General features: G+C 48.3%; 5 protein-coding genes across 5 annotated transcripts; 4 read left to right on the plus strand and 1 right to left on the minus strand.

Moving 5' to 3' along the window:
- Positions 1 to 151: 151 nt before the first annotated feature.
- Positions 152 to 847, minus strand: LACBIDRAFT_326006 (clitocypin cysteine proteinase inhibitor; the record flags this gene model as incomplete). Its single annotated transcript, XM_001879877.1, has 5 exons — positions 152 to 229; positions 287 to 350; positions 457 to 544; positions 575 to 638; positions 710 to 847. The coding sequence occupies 5 exons, from the start codon at positions 845 to 847 to the stop codon at positions 152 to 154; spliced, it is 432 nt and encodes a 143-aa protein (XP_001879912.1).
- A 926-nt stretch (positions 848 to 1,773) lies between these two features.
- Positions 1,774 to 1,959, plus strand: LACBIDRAFT_248987 (uncharacterized protein; the record flags this gene model as incomplete). The annotated part of the gene is made up of 2 exons (XM_001879623.1): positions 1,774 to 1,865; positions 1,899 to 1,959. Coding segments are annotated over 2 exons (153 nt in total), but the record flags the coding sequence as incomplete, so codon positions are not given.
- Positions 1,960 to 2,652: 693 nt separating this feature from the next.
- LACBIDRAFT_318749 (clitocypin cysteine proteinase inhibitor) lies at positions 2,653 to 3,443 on the plus strand. Its single transcript, XM_001879624.1, has 4 exons — positions 2,653 to 2,817; positions 2,872 to 3,077; positions 3,130 to 3,190; positions 3,246 to 3,443. Exons 1-4 carry the CDS (start codon positions 2,680 to 2,682, stop codon positions 3,315 to 3,317), a joined length of 477 nt encoding a protein of 158 aa, XP_001879659.1. The 5' UTR covers positions 2,653 to 2,679; the 3' UTR covers positions 3,318 to 3,443.
- A 5,242-nt stretch (positions 3,444 to 8,685) lies between these two features.
- LACBIDRAFT_318750 (alpha,alpha-trehalose-phosphate synthase) lies at positions 8,686 to 12,209 on the plus strand (the record flags this gene model as incomplete). Its single annotated transcript, XM_001879625.1, has 9 exons — positions 8,686 to 8,952; positions 9,012 to 9,518; positions 9,575 to 10,561; positions 10,655 to 10,744; positions 10,797 to 10,838; positions 10,897 to 11,285; positions 11,335 to 11,467; positions 11,525 to 11,670; positions 11,852 to 12,209. 9 exons carry the CDS (start codon positions 8,686 to 8,688, stop codon positions 12,207 to 12,209), a joined length of 2,919 nt encoding a protein of 972 aa, XP_001879660.1.
- Positions 12,210 to 14,683: 2,474 nt separating this feature from the next.
- Positions 14,684 to 16,538, plus strand: LACBIDRAFT_318751 (uncharacterized protein; the record flags this gene model as incomplete). Its single annotated transcript, XM_001879626.1, has 9 exons — positions 14,684 to 14,819; positions 14,876 to 14,886; positions 14,936 to 15,180; positions 15,228 to 15,726; positions 15,781 to 15,867; positions 15,921 to 16,000; positions 16,053 to 16,100; positions 16,156 to 16,303; positions 16,359 to 16,538. 9 exons carry the CDS (start codon positions 14,684 to 14,686, stop codon positions 16,536 to 16,538), a joined length of 1,434 nt encoding a protein of 477 aa, XP_001879661.1.
- Between the last annotated feature and the right edge of the window lie 57 nt (positions 16,539 to 16,595).

Below are 16,595 nucleotides of genomic sequence, written 5' to 3' on the forward strand. Positions count from 1 at the left end.
TTCAGACTTGAAGATAACAACCCGTAGTAGATATCTGGTCGGATAACACTTTTTGGTTCTGGAAGTTACCAATAGTACATATAATCGCAACCTTGAAGTTAACATCTCGCTAACTTTGAGAATCCCTCATGAAGTCCATAGATCTCCGCCCTTAACCAAGCTGTGCGGCCTTGAATTGCCAGGAGGATGCGTCTCCATCTGGAATGACCGAAACGGGTTTGATGATAACCTGGGGGGCGTCAAAAACATCAGCCAAAGCAGGCCATCAGAGAGTATACGCTATTACTTGGTTTTCGTCATTAGTTCCAGTGAACAGCCCCATGCCGATAAGCCGTGTAGGTGCTCGAAAGCTGAAAAATTAGTGGTGAGGCACGTTACGAGGAAATGTTGATATATCACAGTGATATATCAACATTCCCTTGTATACGTATAAGTGATGTTATCACTTATACGTACGTGATGGAGCCATTGTCCAAAGACGAAATGTACCATTCGAAAGGCCGTCCCGAAGTAGTGACGGGTTTCTCAGGAAGAGCTTCCCCGCCTGCCGGGTATCAATGTCCTCCAAGGTCACTTCCAGGGATGTGGCGAGTGATGGTATATAGTTCTTCGTCGGGATTGACGACTTCGATCCTCCACTAGATAATATTGATAAAAGGGTGTTAGCAGTTTTGATAATCCAGAATACGTGTAAATGCCTGGTACTGACGACCTGACGCTCAACGAACGGTGGCGACTGCGGGGCGACGGTAACGATTTCGTTGGGGCCGTTCGCAGTAGCATATAAAGCGCCAAGTCCGGCAGCGGGGGAGGCTCTGAGATTATACAGGCCACTAGGAAAAGACATATGTATGAGCGTTCGATAAGATGTTCAAAGTCGAGAAAGTGGGAGGTGATGACCACAACCTTCAAATTGAGCTCGCCTTTTATATCGCCAGGAAAGGAGGGAAGGGTGTGATGCGCATTCACTGCAGATGGGTTTGCGTATGTGGTCTTTCCAAATGAGCTTTGAGAGGCGCAGCGTTGAAGCCTAAGAGCACGCCTCGGTCCCATAGATAGCTGCATGACGTCAGTATGGGGTGAATTTGGTGGTGAAGTGCACAAGACTGAACCAGACTCGTGTCACCATTCGAAACCCCGTGAAGGAAAGAGAAGATGGCAATCAACCTCTTGTTCAGAGATCGTCCTGGGATGAGAATGATAGTATGAGTTCAAGGAAAGACCCAGTCATTAATTCTTGCGCTGTAAGATCTTAAGAGGAAGCTCTTTGATGAAGCAGTCACGATCGCATGCCTGTGGGATACACAGAATGTCGGAACTGTTGAGCCAGATGGTGGTACTCCGATGCGCTTCTTGTGCTAGTCAACGACGCCGACGTCAAGTTCGTGGAGAGTTTAGCTGAACAGAAGCGACAATTCCGAGAGAAACAAGAGAGAAACCGCACTTTGGCCTTGGCTTCAAGCCACAAGTTTTTTCGCACGCCCTGAAAACCTTCCTCCATCATCGCTCAATGCGTCAGACTGTGCCAGGAAGGCTTACTATCGTACATCATCGCGTATGGAAGAGGAAGGCGTTGAACGACCGATCGTGCACACCATACCAGTGCCAAGGACCTATCTACTTTCCACTATGCCGCGACATTCATGACCAACTCTGGAATCCAATCGAGCTGCTGCAGCGAAGGAGTTAGGTCCCAGAAACAAGCTGCGTATCTTGTACTCTCCACTAATGATTCTGTTGAAGATACCAACCTAGCTTGTTTTTGTCTCATAGGGCGACCTTGTCGATCGCGGGCACTACAGCATGAAGACAGCGTCGCTATTCTTGGCGCTTAAAGCTAGGCAGGTGAATCATGTCATTGAAATGTTTTGTCAAATCCCACTGGCTCCATCCTCTAGATATTTGGATCGAGTTACTCTTCTGCGAGGCCATCACGAGAGTCGTCAAAGAGGCCCGTAGTAGTTGAGCGTTGAATTTTCGATATACTTGTCAAAGTCAAGCCTAGCTCATCTACGTCGCGATCAATGGAAATTTTTCATGAAAATGGTCTAAATCAGTGAAGGTCCTGATCCTCCAGGTCTCCATCACACTAGCATCCTCGCTCAAGGACGTGACTTTCCACGATGGACCACGATAGCACGGAGTTTGCTCGCAGGCTCAGCCTTTGATCTTGAAGAGGCTCTCGAGTGGCGTAGAACCTAATTCATACTCAAGCCCTCATGCGTCATGGGCCATGGACGGCCGAAGTCATAAGTGGACTTCCCATACTTGTATGTTTCACGTCATCTTCTGTTCATGATGCTCTCTGAAGAATCATAGTTTATCTGACACTTACCCTCTCCAAACTGTGAGCTATCACCGACGTTGCACCCCAAGCCAAAAGTCGCCATTCAGAGACACCACATGGACGACTGGTCTTCGACAGCGCACTACAGCCCCTTCACCGAAGCATAGTTTTAAGTTTATCTGACGTTATCCTATCAGAATTGTGGGGTATCGCCAATGTTGCACCCCTAGCCCAGATTCGCCATTCAGAGACACCGCATGGACGATCAGTGTTCGACCGCGCACTACAACCCCTTCACCCTATCCTTGATCTATAAAAGCCACGTCGCTCTGCAGGTTGAGACCATCACCCCACTTCCTCAACTTCAAGCACCTCGTTGAACCCCCACAATCATGTCTTTTGAGAGCGGTTATTGGAGCCTCAAGGCCGGCCCCGTCATCGGGGTTGGAGGGATGTATGCTACTGAGAACGGTCTTGGCAATATCGTCAGCATTGCTGCCCAAGTCCCATCGACTGCTGAGCGTCAAGTTGTCAGTACTAATCTACTTCTTCTGATGAAATAGCTCATGTGCTTCCGTTGCTAGTGGAAGATTTCGGTCGTCGAACCCAAGGAAGAAAACATATTCACAATCGTTCTCCACAACGATGGCGGCACTCCTGGGGAAGAAAGTTGGTCCCTGAGGGACAAGTTTCCGGTTCCTCACGGCCCCATCTCCACTTCAGAGGAGATTTCTCAATGGCGTATTACGCGTGCAGACAATGGTCTTCCCTCGAGCCATCCCATTATCTCGTATGTAATATGTCTAGGTGTCTCTGGAACGTGCCTCATCATGATTCTTTAGCATTCAACCAATCACACCGGCCACTGGCGGGGCGTGGTTTGTAGGAACAGAGGGGGACCGAGTGAGCGTTAATAACCCCGCCATATCAGCTTTTAGTCATCTTCTGACGCTTCCAGCTTGTTATTATACCCTTCCCTATTGACGTGGAACAACCACCCGTCTGGCAGGCCACCCCGCATCATAATTAGGTACACGGATATCTGAAACTCGGGAAGATCTTCAAGGGTAGTTGTGCAATTTCATGAACATTGTGGTTATCTGTTCTAGTATCAAGTTTCCAACGCAATGATTTCAGTTGTTGATTCGCCGACTTTTGAAAACCAGCTGTCCGCTGAAACACGAATGTTCACTCTGAAGGAAACTTGAAATAGAGCTTCCACACACAATAAGAGACATAAATTGCGTAAAGACATTCCCAATAAATCCATCATATCATCAAAGCAGGCGGGGGGTTATAGATTAAATCTGTCAGCGGTTGCCAGACGATTATCATACTGCTAGTACAAGTCACTGTTTGGAGGCCCATCATAAATAAAGTTCATTGTCCCACTGCAATGCACAACACGGAACACTCCACAACCCCGCTCAAGCAACAACGGAAAGTTGAGCATGAGCTTCTCTCGATAGTATCCTGCATCATCGCCTGTTGGGCTGGTGCCTTCTTCGGATTTGATAAAAAGTGTTATCTCCACCTTCTTTAAGCACCTAAACCTGAAAGGGGAAGAAAGGCAAGCGTCCAATTCCATCCAACGTCTTTTTCCAGACTCAACAGCAAAACTCTGCCTTGTTCGATACTCAGATAATTGTATACCGACGTCAACAGACTCAATAGCATTACCCAGCACAGCGAGATCCAACACCTCCGAGGTGTTGCCCAACACCCGACGAAGAAACCTTGTAGGTTCAAGGGCGATTGACAAGTGGCGAAGTGAGGGTAACATGGAAATATCAAGGCAAAGTGGGTCTATTGGGGCTTGACGTGGAGAAAGGTTATTTCAGATAGAACTGCATTACACGAGGAAGGGCGTACAGCTCGGATGCCAATGCCAGTGAAAAACTTCCAATGTGTCCTTACATAGGAGCGCTGCGTTCCATGCATCGATGCCTCGATGTTCTACCTCCCAGGGTGCACAGGACTGGGCGAACAAAAAATGACAAGCTTGGAGTTGGGAGATATCAAATGTGGAAGTAGGACTTAAACTCAACGCAGTGAGTTGCCCAAATATCAGCTCATGACATAGAGAGATTGAAAGACTTTTGAGGGAACATTTCTTCATATTGTTAAGGCCCGTGGTGTGATCTCTCTTTTTGTCTTTGGTCATCAGAAAGCCGTCAACTAGCGCGAGATGCTTAAGATTTGTGAAATGCTGGAGATATACGTCGTCCATCTTTTTGATCCCCCGCAGCTCGAGATTCCTCAGGCTGGGCGACGCGAAGAGGGTAAGCAAAGACGGACAAAGAGTGCCAGGGAAAGTTACGAGGGGGTCTCTCCCATTGTGGATTGTCAGGGATTTCAGATTTACGATCAAGGACAAGGTGGATGCCAGCGTAGTGTCCTTCTCTAGCTGGTAATAATCTTGTTTTTCAGCCCACGAGAACGCCCTTCCAAAGCGTAGAGTCAAAAAGCGGATAGATCGGGCCAAGGATGAACTCTTGGCGGTTATGAGGAAATGACGGAAGGCGACGTATTTCTTGTAAAGATCCTCCCCAGTGGGCGCTTCAAGTGCAATGGTTCGGACAAGGACTGTGCGCGAAGGGAAAGTGAAGCATTTATTTGTGAGAGAACATGAGAGGAGAGAGCAGGTGTCGTCTCCTAGGTGGGATAGAATTGATGTCGTGAGTTCCAGGGCCAGATTCACAAATGGCGAGTTGAAGGAGGGCTTGATACCATTTTCCAATTGCCTCATCGATGGAATGAGGCAAATGTGGGCTTGAATTCAAGTTGAACGCTATTCAGCGTTGAAATTAGAAATTTGCTCTGGATTTCATGTCAATATTCATGTATGCACCGAAGCTGACTGCTATCGGAGTTTAATTGTTCAAACTTGCCTGTTTTTATCGAGCTGAGTGGCGGGGAGGAACTGACATATGTTATCGCTTGGCATAGGTTCAACCGTTACGATGAAACCAAGTTGAAACACACGTGACTATCCCAACTTTTTCCTGATTGAACGCGCACGCTCAAGTTCCTCTAAGATGCTACCAGCCCCTCTTTACATTGATTATGATGATTACTCCGCCACCGACGAAGCCCTGGAACTGGAGGGTGGATTCTGCTGGAAGAAAGTTTTCACGGGGTCAACTCCAGAGGACTGGAGAAGATGGATTGGTCTCGACGAGATGGGGGAGCTATCAAAAGCTTATAAGGTATCGGAGAGTTACTTCACAGTTGATATGGTCGGCCCTGGAATTATCCACATCGAGGAGACCGATGATGAGACGGAGTGGTGTGTTGGCGATATTTTTCAATTACCAACATGGTATAAGGTTGGCTGATCTGCGACTGGATGAGGGGAACGGGGGAGCATTTCGCAACCTGATATATGGACCATTGACGCAGCCGACTCAAGATGCGTCGCGCTGTCTGACTGTAAGTTGGCCTTAGGATTGGTCTCTTGTCCACTCTCTGACGTTGAACCTGCCAAGCTTGCAAGTCGCTCTTCAACCGGTCAAGCTTACCACTGGCCTCACTTTCATCTCCAGGTTCCTACCAGGCACACCATTTGCGAATTTAGAACGCCATCTTCGACTTGCCTAACGTGTCAGAAGACGCCCCCAACGACAAGGCTTCCGTTGTTCATCCGCCATGAGCATACCTTCATCCTTGTCTCAGGTTTCGGCGTACAGAATCGCTCTCTCCGCCCCACATGCAAGTGGAATTATACTCCCCTCCTCCCAACCTTCGTGGAGACCTGTCGCACCTGGTCCTCCGAAGTTGATCTCTTATGGGTCAAGCACGCGAAAAACTCAAGGGCTTCATACTCATCCCGTTGGAGCCGAGACGTGGCAACAGACTGGTTATAACATCAAACTTAAAATTTTAGTTGAGGATAGGCCCAGGTATGGTGAAGAATTTCACCCTTCGTCGTCACGGTGTGCGTCTTTCGATAACCGAAGGTAGCGTACGAAAAATCAGTCAGTCCACTTAGTAACACCATTGCATTGGAAGTTGATAGTACACATAATCGTAACGCTGCACAAAATCTCGCTAATTCTAGAATTCATCCTAATATCCAGAAATCTCCGCGCTTAGTCAAGCTGGACAACCTTGAATTGCCAGTAGGGTGCATCTTGATCTGGAAAGACTGCAACGGGTTTGATGATAACTTGGAGGCATCAAAAACATTAGCCAAAGCAGGCCATCAGAGAGTGTACGCTGCTCACTTGGTTTTCATCATTAGTTCCAGCATAGTACATCACGCCCATATACCGTGTAGGTGCTCGAATGCTGAATAATTAGTGGTGATGCACGTTGGGAGGAAATGTTGATATATCACGTATACGTACGTGATGGAACCATTGTCCAAAGACGAAATGTACCATTTGAAACTTAAAGGCTGTCCCGAAGTAGTGATGGGGGTCTTAGGAAGAGGTTCCCCCCCATCCGGGTACTCCAGTGATGTGGCTGATGGTATATAGGCCTTCGCAATGAGCTGAACGTCTGCTAGCCTCTCTACCCGAAAATGCGAGGGAAATGGCCTTGTGCGATTTTTCCGAAAAGCCAGCCGGCGCCCTGAGGGCTAACAGCCCATAATCCAATGTTGTTGGGGTCGGGCCACATTAGATCTTGATTAAATCATGTTAGCACACAATAGTAATAGTAAGCGTGGGATACGAACTTCAAAAATGCTTCCTCGTGACTCTGAGGGGTCTTCTGTGAGCGTTATAACTTATAGGGCAAAGAACGGACGATAGGTGAACACTAGAGCGTCGGTGTGACCATAAAATCCAGACATTTTTTTATGTTACCTGCCGACTCTCGTGATTGCCTCACAAAATGGCTATTTGATCCTTATCGTCATGAACCATCATACTAGATGCCGAGTTCCCAAATTGGTAGCAGTAATTTGGCGCTGACCACACGGTGCCCACCTGGCAAATGCCCGTCGAACATGTAAGAGTACTTGTGCCCTCCCTGGTGGGCGCAGGCGATTGAATTGAGGTTGTTCGCATAGTGGAGCTGAACGTCTATCTATATCAGCCACTAGTACCCCAAACTGGATGCGAACGAAAGGTCAACATCTTTGTGATCTTCCACGAGCCCACACCCCGGCCGACAGAGTGATTCAATGTCGCCGAGGTCGGACCACATTGATTCCTGACAGAAGATGATCATGTTGTCAACTCATAATCGTAACAAAAGGCAATGGGACGCGCACCACAAAATGCTCGCTCGAAAGGGTTTCCTGTAGAACATGAATTCCATCATGTGTTCTAGTATCGGCCGTGGACGCAGATGGTTGTCCCGTCTGTCTCGAAGGGGTTAGTCTATCCGGATATTTGGAGGACGGCGCGACCGGGCTGTTAACGAGTGAGTGTATACCGTCTACACCGCTTTAAGCGCCCACCATCTCCAAGCTGTCAGGCTCGCGATCCACAAAGTCACCCTACTAGACAAACGCGAACCGGTTAACTCTCTTCAAAACAATATTTAGTGCAGGGACGGCATACGTGAATCCAAGGACTTTGATATCGACAGCGATCGAAAGTCGAACGAGTTTAAAGGCTTTTGAAACCACCCTCTCGTGAGGGCGCTGTAGCGTTGATAGGGTTGATTTTAAAATTGGGGTTGTTAATCAAATGGTTGACGTTGTACGGGAGAGGCGCATCTTCCATTCAAGTTTCAGCGCTTCTATCATCACAATAAAAAACACTACCCACCGTCTTCTGATCATTAGAGAACACCAGCTGATGCCATTGTGAGAAGTGGTCGCTTTGAAGCTTGAAGATATAAAGTGGGAGACGTGGCGTTTAAATTAAATACTCGATGTTTTACGTCCTGAGGATAGGGGCTGCTGAAGGTGAGTATTCTGTGCATAATAAATTCACCGGATCTCAGCCGTCTTTTAATTGTGCCAGAGCGGCGAAATGCCAAAATGTGGTCACGATGGTCGGTGTCGAAGAGGCGGAGACGAGTTGATGTGACACGTAAGAGCACGTAAGCCGGACAATGATAAAGCTATAAAAGCCAGAGATCATTTGGCTAACCGTATTGATGTATATGGGTCCGAGGATTGGTACTTATGACATGAATGATAAACGCAGGGTTCCGAACAACAACGTTGGTGGAGTACAGGATATAAAGCGGCGAGTAAGGAAAAGGAGAGGGAATAAGGGGATGATACCTCCCAATGTTCCTGGATCTCCCGTGCGAGGACGGGTGTTGTGCGATGAACGGAGTAGCGTCGGAGAGGTTTTTGTACAGATGGGTCATGAGGGAGTTGATTTTTCAGGTGGACCGACCGAAAAGGGGAGCAAGGTGATGTCCGATGATATCATTCTCCAGCCTTTATAACACTCATTTATATCAAATAAAAGATACCTCCGTCCCACCAAATGTCCTCTTTCCGCAACCATCGTGTTATCATCGCCTCTCTCTTCCTCCCCACCACCGCAGTCCAAGGCGAGTCGGGTCCACCGACCCCAGATCCACCACTTGTGACGACCACGGGGAACGACTCGCAGATCAACCTCCCTGCAGTGACCCTGCGACTGGCAGCGAGCCCACTAAAACCGGCCATCGTCAATCGGACCAACACCCACTCGCGCCAGTCCAGCGCCAGCGGTCCTCTCAAAAGCATCGTCGACGATCTCACTGACAAGGTACTATTCCGATTCTTCCGACCCTTATCACCTCTCAATCCCATATCTCATTTTTCTAGTCCCGACACCCAACACCAGCCATCCGATCTCCAAACACAGAAATCTCCAACCCCTTCACCAAACTAACCCGCTTCGCACCCGAAGCCGTCCTCGCTACCTCCCCAACATCCACCACATCCCCAACCTTACCACCCATATCAAGAAAACACCAAACAACGCACAGCGACCATACCCCCTCCCCTCGCATCCAACGCAAAAAATCCCGGTCTACTTCTCGGAAGCCATCAAGCATTCGAAGCTCTACGAACGACCTTCCGAGAACCTCAGAGGCATGGCATCTCGAGCCCAATACCCATGGGAACGGTGGTTTGAAAAACGCGGTTGACAGTCTGGGTGACCGGCTGCGCAAGAAGGTGTGGGTCGGGACGTTGGGCACTGCTACGGATGGGTTCAGTGACAGTTTGAGGAAGAATATTGATCAGAGGATGTGGACCCAACGATCGAGCTTACCAGTCTGGATTCCCGACCGCGAGTTCCAAAATTGTTACGACGAATTTTGTCACCAGGTCCGTCTTTCTTTCATTTCTCATTACATCATCATCACCTCACACCACCCCATCAGGTCCTCTGGCCATGTCTCCACTACGCAGTCCCCGACGCCCCCAAAACGAAACTCTTCTACGAATCCGCATCTTACAAACAATACGTCTCCGTCAACCAACGTTTCGCCGACGCCATAATCGAGAACTACCAAGAAGGCGACATCATCTGGGTAAACGACTACCACCTCATGCTCCTCCCCTCCCTCCTCCGCTCAAGCCCAAAGCTGCCCCGTACAGCGCCGATCGGGTTCTTCATGCACGTTGCATTTCCCTCTTCCGAGATATTCAGGTGTCTGTCCGTCCGACAGGACCTGTTGCTCGGCTTACTCGGCGCGGATTTGGTAGGCTTCCAAACTGCCAACTACGCACGCCACTTCCGCCAGACCGTTTCACGCATCCTGGCGTACGAGGCCCTGCCAAAAGGGATCCAAGTCCCCGAGGTGCACAGCGCCCAAGCGGATTTGGGCAGCGACGTCGTTCGGGACGGGTTGGGCGAACGGGGGAGGTTCGTCGACGTTGGTGTGTTCCCCATGGGAATCGACGTCAAGCAGCTTCAGGTGCGCAAGAAGGAAGCGGACGTAGCTGAATGGGTTCAAGTCCTCAAACAACGCTACGAAGGGCTCAAGATCGTCGTTGGGCGGGATAAGCTGGACGAAGTCCAAGGCGTGCGGCATAAAATATTAGCGTTCGAAGCGTTCCTTGACAAGTATCCCGAATGGAAGGGGAAGGTCGTGTTGATACAGGTTGCACTGCAGACGACGGAGTCGAATGAGTTGGCGGGGGGTGTAGCGGATGTGGTGTCACGGATCAACTCGAGGTTCTCGACGTTGACGTATCAGCCTGTGGTTTTTCTGCATACCCAGGATTTGACATTTAGTCAGTATTTGGCGCTTTTGACGGTTGGGGATGCGTTTATTGTTACTAGTTTGAGGGAGGGGATGGCGCTTAGGACGCATGAGTATGTGGAGTGTCAGGAGGGGAAGTATAGGCCTTTGATTTTGAGTGAGGTAAGTTTTTTTTGCTATCTTTTTTTTGTTTTTTTTTGTTTTTGTTTTTGTTTTTTTGTTTGTTTGGGAGATGGGTGCTAATGATGTTTTTAGTTTACGGGGAGTTATAGCTATAGTGGATTCAGATCGTGCATCGCTATTAACCCTTGGGATACCCGCGGGACGGCTGGGGCTATTCATCAGGTACAGATTTTTCTCACTTCTGCTGGACACCCACTCACTTACCATAAAATAGGCGTTGACAATGAGCGACGAAGAAGCTCTATCTCGTTGGGAGGTACGCTTCCCCCCCCTTCTCTTTTCCTGCATTGTGTTAACAAACCCCACTTTTCAAGGACCTCCACAACCACGTAACAACCCAAACAGCCCAAGCATTCGTAACAACCTTTCTCAACCGATGCGTCCGCGCACACACCGAGCACGCGCAAGACGACATATCCTCCGTCCCCATTCTGGACGTATCCCGCCTTTTACCGCGGTACAAACATTCCCTACAAACGCGGCTTATCCTCGTAGACTTTGAAGGGACTTTGTGGAGGCGCGATCTTAGTAGAGAAGGGATGATGAAGCTTGCTAAAGGGGAGTATGAGTTACCTGAGGGCGCTGTAGATGTTCTGAGGAAGTTGACGGAGGATAGGAAGAATGAGGTTTGGGTATTGAGTGGGTTGCCTGTGAGAGGTGTTTTGGAGAAGGTGGCGGAGTTGGTTCCGAAGGTTGGGATTGTGTAAGTTATTTCTCTTACCCCCCCCTCGATTTGCGCTGAACGGTGACAGCGCGGAGAATGGATGTTTCATCAAGACGAGGCCTTCTAGGGGTCCGGGGGGCAGCGCGAGTGGGGAATGGGTTAATATGGTGACTAACTTTAATCTGACGTGGAAGACGGCTTGTTTGGAGATGCTCAATTACGTGCGTTCCTTCTCATATCATCCCTCCTCTTTTTCCTCATGCACGCCACCTGTGTAGTTCACGGAACGAACACCCGGGTCTTTCATCGAAGAACGTCAGGCGTCTGTAGTCTGGCGGTTCTGGACTGGGGAAACTGTCGAGTGTCAGGATCGGCAGTGGGCGAGGAGGCAGGCTGCTGAAGCGCAGAATCATATTTTCGACAGGTGCGTGAGTTGGTTTAGTAAATTCCTCTTGTACTTTTCCGCTTCCTTTCCTACGTTGGATCGCCATCCTTCATATTCTGTTTAGGACCTCCGCTTTTTTTCTCTGCGGACATTGATCGCTGCTCTTTCTTTTATTCTCCGTCTCCCGTTTGTTTTCTTGATGGGCTAACACCTTCAACAGCCTTGGCGAGCGCTACGGCCTCCGCATCATCCCCGGAAAAAACAGCTTCCTCGTCCTGCCGAACAACGTCTCCCGCTCCACTGCCGTCGGCGCAATCCTCCACCCCGGCGGTCCCGCGCGCTCTCCCATGTCGCGACGCGCGTCGTGGATGGGCCCTGATACCGTTGAGGAAAGCTCAGTTGGTGGAGATCGCGACTTTTTGTTGGCGCTGAGCAGCGATGAGAAGCTGTTGAGGCGGTTGAATGAGTTTGATGGTGCTGAGACTGTTAGTACGAGTGGGAAGGGGACGGATGCGAAGTGGAAGTTGGATAGTGGGGAGACGAGGGGGGTGTTGAGTCTTTTGGCGGGTGCCGTTTGATTTTGAGGTGGGTGTGGAAGTATGTGAGGAGTGGGTCATCTTTTTTTTGCTTTATTTCTTTTTGATTCCCCCGCCCCCATCACAACCCCCGACTATCATCATTTGGAGCGGAATTTGGAAGGAACAACATATCCGAAAATTGATCGTGACGATTAGAGAGAAGGAGATTAATATTGAAGAAGTTGTAATATAGCCCCCACCTTGTAGTATGTACCCTTAGAGCATCTCCCCTCATTCTGCTATATTTGTAGAGGCATAAGAGCTTGCTGTAAAAAGTAGCGATCTCTAATTGTGCTTTGGAGGTATTATAATCTGCGGGTGACCACAGCTTTACAATCACCGCATTCTGGAACCTAAAGAGCTAAGCAAAATTGGGCGCATCTTGGGCGTATCTTCCAAGTTATTTATAGCGTCCACGCCGATATCGCGTGCGAAATGTGAATCTTACTGCATGTTTACACGCAGAATGCACTTTCTTACTCACAGATTCCTAAAGTTATGCTGTTTACTACCTTTCAGTGCTGATCAGTGTAAAGTGCTTAGCTTGGGTGGCCGGCCTCTGAGTATGCGAATGCTGTGCAAATGTTAATCTCGGCGCTTGGCATAGACGTTTAAAGTGCCCGACCCTGATTAGTACCTGACTCGAACGCGTGATGGACTCTAGCTCTCTTTCTTTCCTTGTTGTGCACTCCGCTCATGGTCTTCATAATATCAGCGCTATCGCTCGCCTCTCTTGGTTTATTTTTCGGTCTGTTCTTCGGCCTAAACTATCCTGGTAACGTATCCAACTGTGATCGCCACGTCGAGTCGCTCATTGTGCGGGTGCAGAAATTAAACGACATGAGTGGCATTTGACCTACTGCACCATTCTCAGAGCCGATCTACCATCTCGCTATTGCTGTGAGCAAGTATGTTATAATCAATGTGCTAGCGCACCCAGTGGATCCCCTCAATGCGGTACTCTGGTATCCCAAATCAACCAAGGCTACACTCCAAGTGCGTGTTTGGCGAATAGCACAGCTTGCCCCTCGGGAGTGGGCAATGTGTGTGACGGAGGGTGAGTGCCTGGCACCTCGGCTCGTATACTGGAGGAAGTTGACAATGGAAAATAGGTATAAATGTTGCGGGTCTTGTTGCCAGACCTGCACAGGTTGTTCTACTTCGTAAGTCACTTTGGAATCTGCGAATTAAGCTGAACTCTTTTTCTCCCTTTTTCAGATGCGACAAGGACGGTTCTAATTGTTCAACATCCTGTCAATCATATTCGTGTGTTGAGCATTTTAATCGTTCGTTCGCACCTGATGTGGCATTGCCATGATATAGGTGCAATTGCACTTGCTGCACTACCACCAATCACAGTAACTGCGTTTTGTCGTGTCCCATATGTTATTCTGTCAACATGGACGTTTCTTATCGAACGTGGGGTGGGAGCCTTCAAAACGCAACATATACTCAAGATTTTAGCCATAACATTAACGATGCGGCGGCGTTCATGGAAAAGCATTCAGTCAATTCCACCTCCGCATGCTACTACAACCCCAACAACCTATCTCAAGTAAATATCTATTCACCTCGCTGCCATTGTCAATAACTTTCCATCAGGTTCTTTTCGACGTATCATTTACGCCGTGGAAGTGGGCTATTACCTCTGTGTTCGGAATTGTACCTCTCGCTGGCATTCTGTCATTCTTGGCGTTTACCCACATCATCAAGCCATTATTTATTTGGGGAAGAAATCGTCGCCGCTATCAACAAGGGGAAATATCGAGTAAGGAGGCCGTTCATACTGATGAAGATGAAAAACAAGAGAAAACTTCAGTGGACGTAAGCACATAGTAGAAATACCAGTTTCCAGATATTCTTTTATGCTAACCTCGTTACACATGGAGATAACTAAAGTCTGCTTGATGAGTGGCATGAGTTGGCGGTTCATGAGGGTCTAAATTGAACCAAGACGCTGTGCTAATATGTAACCTGGTTTAAACGGCTGGATCAGCCTGAGTACTTAGTCCTCAGCCTTCAACCTGCTAAATGAATGATATTTTCAACTGCAATCCCGCAACTTTTGCTCAGGAAGACTTTCGTTGTCAGGTATTTTCTTTTGTTGTTGTCTCAGTCTCTTGCCTAACGTAACAACTCCTTTTAAGTTACATACTATGCTATATCAGTACTTCGGCAGACCCTCTCAGTCGGCGGTCACAAATGTCACATTTTTTGGCGGATGAACGTGACAGATCGTGACTGGCCAAAAAACAGAACTTCGCCAATTCTTCGTTTTTTTAGACGAAAAAAAGCGGAGATAGGTTGGATTATACGCAGGAGGCCCTGTCTCAAATTTTGTGGCAAGAAATTTTGTGGAAAGTTCGAGATCAGGAAAGTGCCGACTGAGAGGGTCTGCCGAAGTACTGATAGGGCATAGTATTGGTTACATAAGTTCGAACTCGAACCTTTACGGACTCATCGACGACGACAGTATGAATCTGGCACAACGTGTACCCCCCATGACAGCCAACATTGGCCAGGCGTGTTTCAAATGTTTCAAGGATGAAACTCAAGGAATCGATCTTCAAAAATGCAGCCGCTGTCGGAGTGTTTCCTACTGTGGATCAGGTTTGACTAGTCTTACCCTCGAAAGTTCGTCGTTTACCAAACTCTTTCAAACTTAGCCTGTCAGAAAGTGAGTTTTCTGCTCAAGTGTGAATAGTCTCAATGAATTTCTCTGGTAGGCCGATTGGCCACGACATAAGACCTTGTGCAAAGGTCTTCACGACCTACTAGAGCATACTACTTCTCCTATCCAATACTCGGCGTTATTCGAATTACAATCTTCAATCGATGACACAAAAGCCCTTAACAACGTTATCGGTATTTGCGTGCGCAACGACATCGCAGCCATTGAAGGGCTCATTGGGCGGCCACTCGACGTCATCGAGCGAAATGTTTTTGCTTGGGAACCTCGCTGCTCAGCATGGTAACATTTCATATATTCGGGTGGATGTTTTTCTTATGCTTGGATAGCGGAAGAACGGATCGTATTAGTCACATCGAGACTAAGGGCACCTCCGACACGCTAATTACGGGTCCCCTCCGAGCTTGTTCTGGTTGTCGAATGTGTTTTTTTTGTTGTGATGGCCACTGGAGCGCTGTCAGAAATCGCCACACTGCTATACCTTCTGAAGATGGCCACGACGGACTTACACAGTGTCAGCTGAATCAGGAAATTCGTGAGGACATCAGGCTTGCCAACCTCATCACCGGTGCACCCACTCCAACTGGCCAGTTCCAATGGGCACCTGAACGCGTGAAGTCGGCATGGTCTTCCTTGAAACATCTGACCTGGCAAAGCGATTTCGACCCTGAAGTCAGGTCAGCCTTTCAACTACCATCCGATGCTAATGTTGGGCCGTATGTGCGAGCTGCCTCAGATGGCCTCTCTATGCCCATGACCATATTGTGGGCACTCGAGAATTTGAATGAGGATGAAACATGGACTCAGAAGAAGATTTTAAATATTCACGTAAGTCACTGAGATTTTTTACCTGTCGGGCCCAAACTAATCGATTACTGGAAGCTTCTTGGTGCTGAACAACAAGAAATTATGAATGCACAGTTGTTTGAAGAGATACTTCACCGTCTTCCCCTAGTCAATTCGATCCATGTATTATGCATCCTCAACTTTTCCTTTTCCTTGCTGAGCTCACCGCCTCTTAGCTCGTCTTATGTGGACCCGACGTGGCCAACTTGGTTACTAGTCGGGAACAAGGTAAAGTTGTTGAAATGGAGACGTGCAGGTGAGGAATCTTCATTCGGGATTTCCAAGAAATTACTGATCGTTAAATCAAGGGATTGCCAAAGGAAGGGGCGGAGGCGGGTATCTGAGCACTACGCCAAGTTCGTCCAAACTGAACTGATCGGCTTCACTTTGAACATACTAATTTTACACCAGAACATATCATGCTTATGCCTTGAGCGATCGCTTTGTTCCTCCGGATCTCGCTGTTGCATTTAACTCAGGGTCATCTGAGGAGGATGTGGCTTCATGGAGACAAACGATGAAAGTCTTGATCCAACGCAAAATTCCGAGCGTCTTCACTGTATGTCAACATGATGCTGGTCTTTTTTTTTTTACCTCGATCTGATTTTTTTCAGGCTTACAATCGTGTGGAGGCAGAGGCGGAGGCTAATATTTTGCGTGACGCGGGAGCTCAATTGATATCTGCCCTGGGTCCAGTAAAAAATCCATGGGGCAGTATTCTTGTGAAAACGGAGCCTAATGCCGTCACTGGGTTTTATGCAGTCAATGGATGGCTTGCTGGAGGGTTTAAATAATCTTGACCGCTACAATCCCTATTTCCTCAATGTCGGCTGCTTTTCCCGCAGCGCCGC

This window comes from Laccaria bicolor, genomic scaffold, assembly GCF_000143565.1.
Source record: "Laccaria bicolor S238N-H82 LACBIscaffold_9 genomic scaffold, whole genome shotgun sequence".
Lineage (NCBI taxonomy): Eukaryota > Fungi > Basidiomycota > Agaricomycetes > Agaricales > Hydnangiaceae > Laccaria > Laccaria bicolor.

Excerpts from the sequence above, each read along its gene's own strand:
- LACBIDRAFT_318749 (XM_001879624.1), top strand. The coding sequence starts at position 2,680 with ATGTCTTTTGAGAGCGGTTATTGGAGCCTCAAGGCCGGCCCCGTCATC. Across the intron at positions 2,818-2,871 it reads CGACTGCTGAGCGTCAAGTT|TGGAAGATTTCGGTCGTCGA; the intron begins GTCAGTACTAAT and ends TTCCGTTGCTAG. Across the intron at positions 3,078-3,129 it reads TCGAGCCATCCCATTATCTC|CATTCAACCAATCACACCGG; the intron begins GTATGTAATATG and ends ATGATTCTTTAG.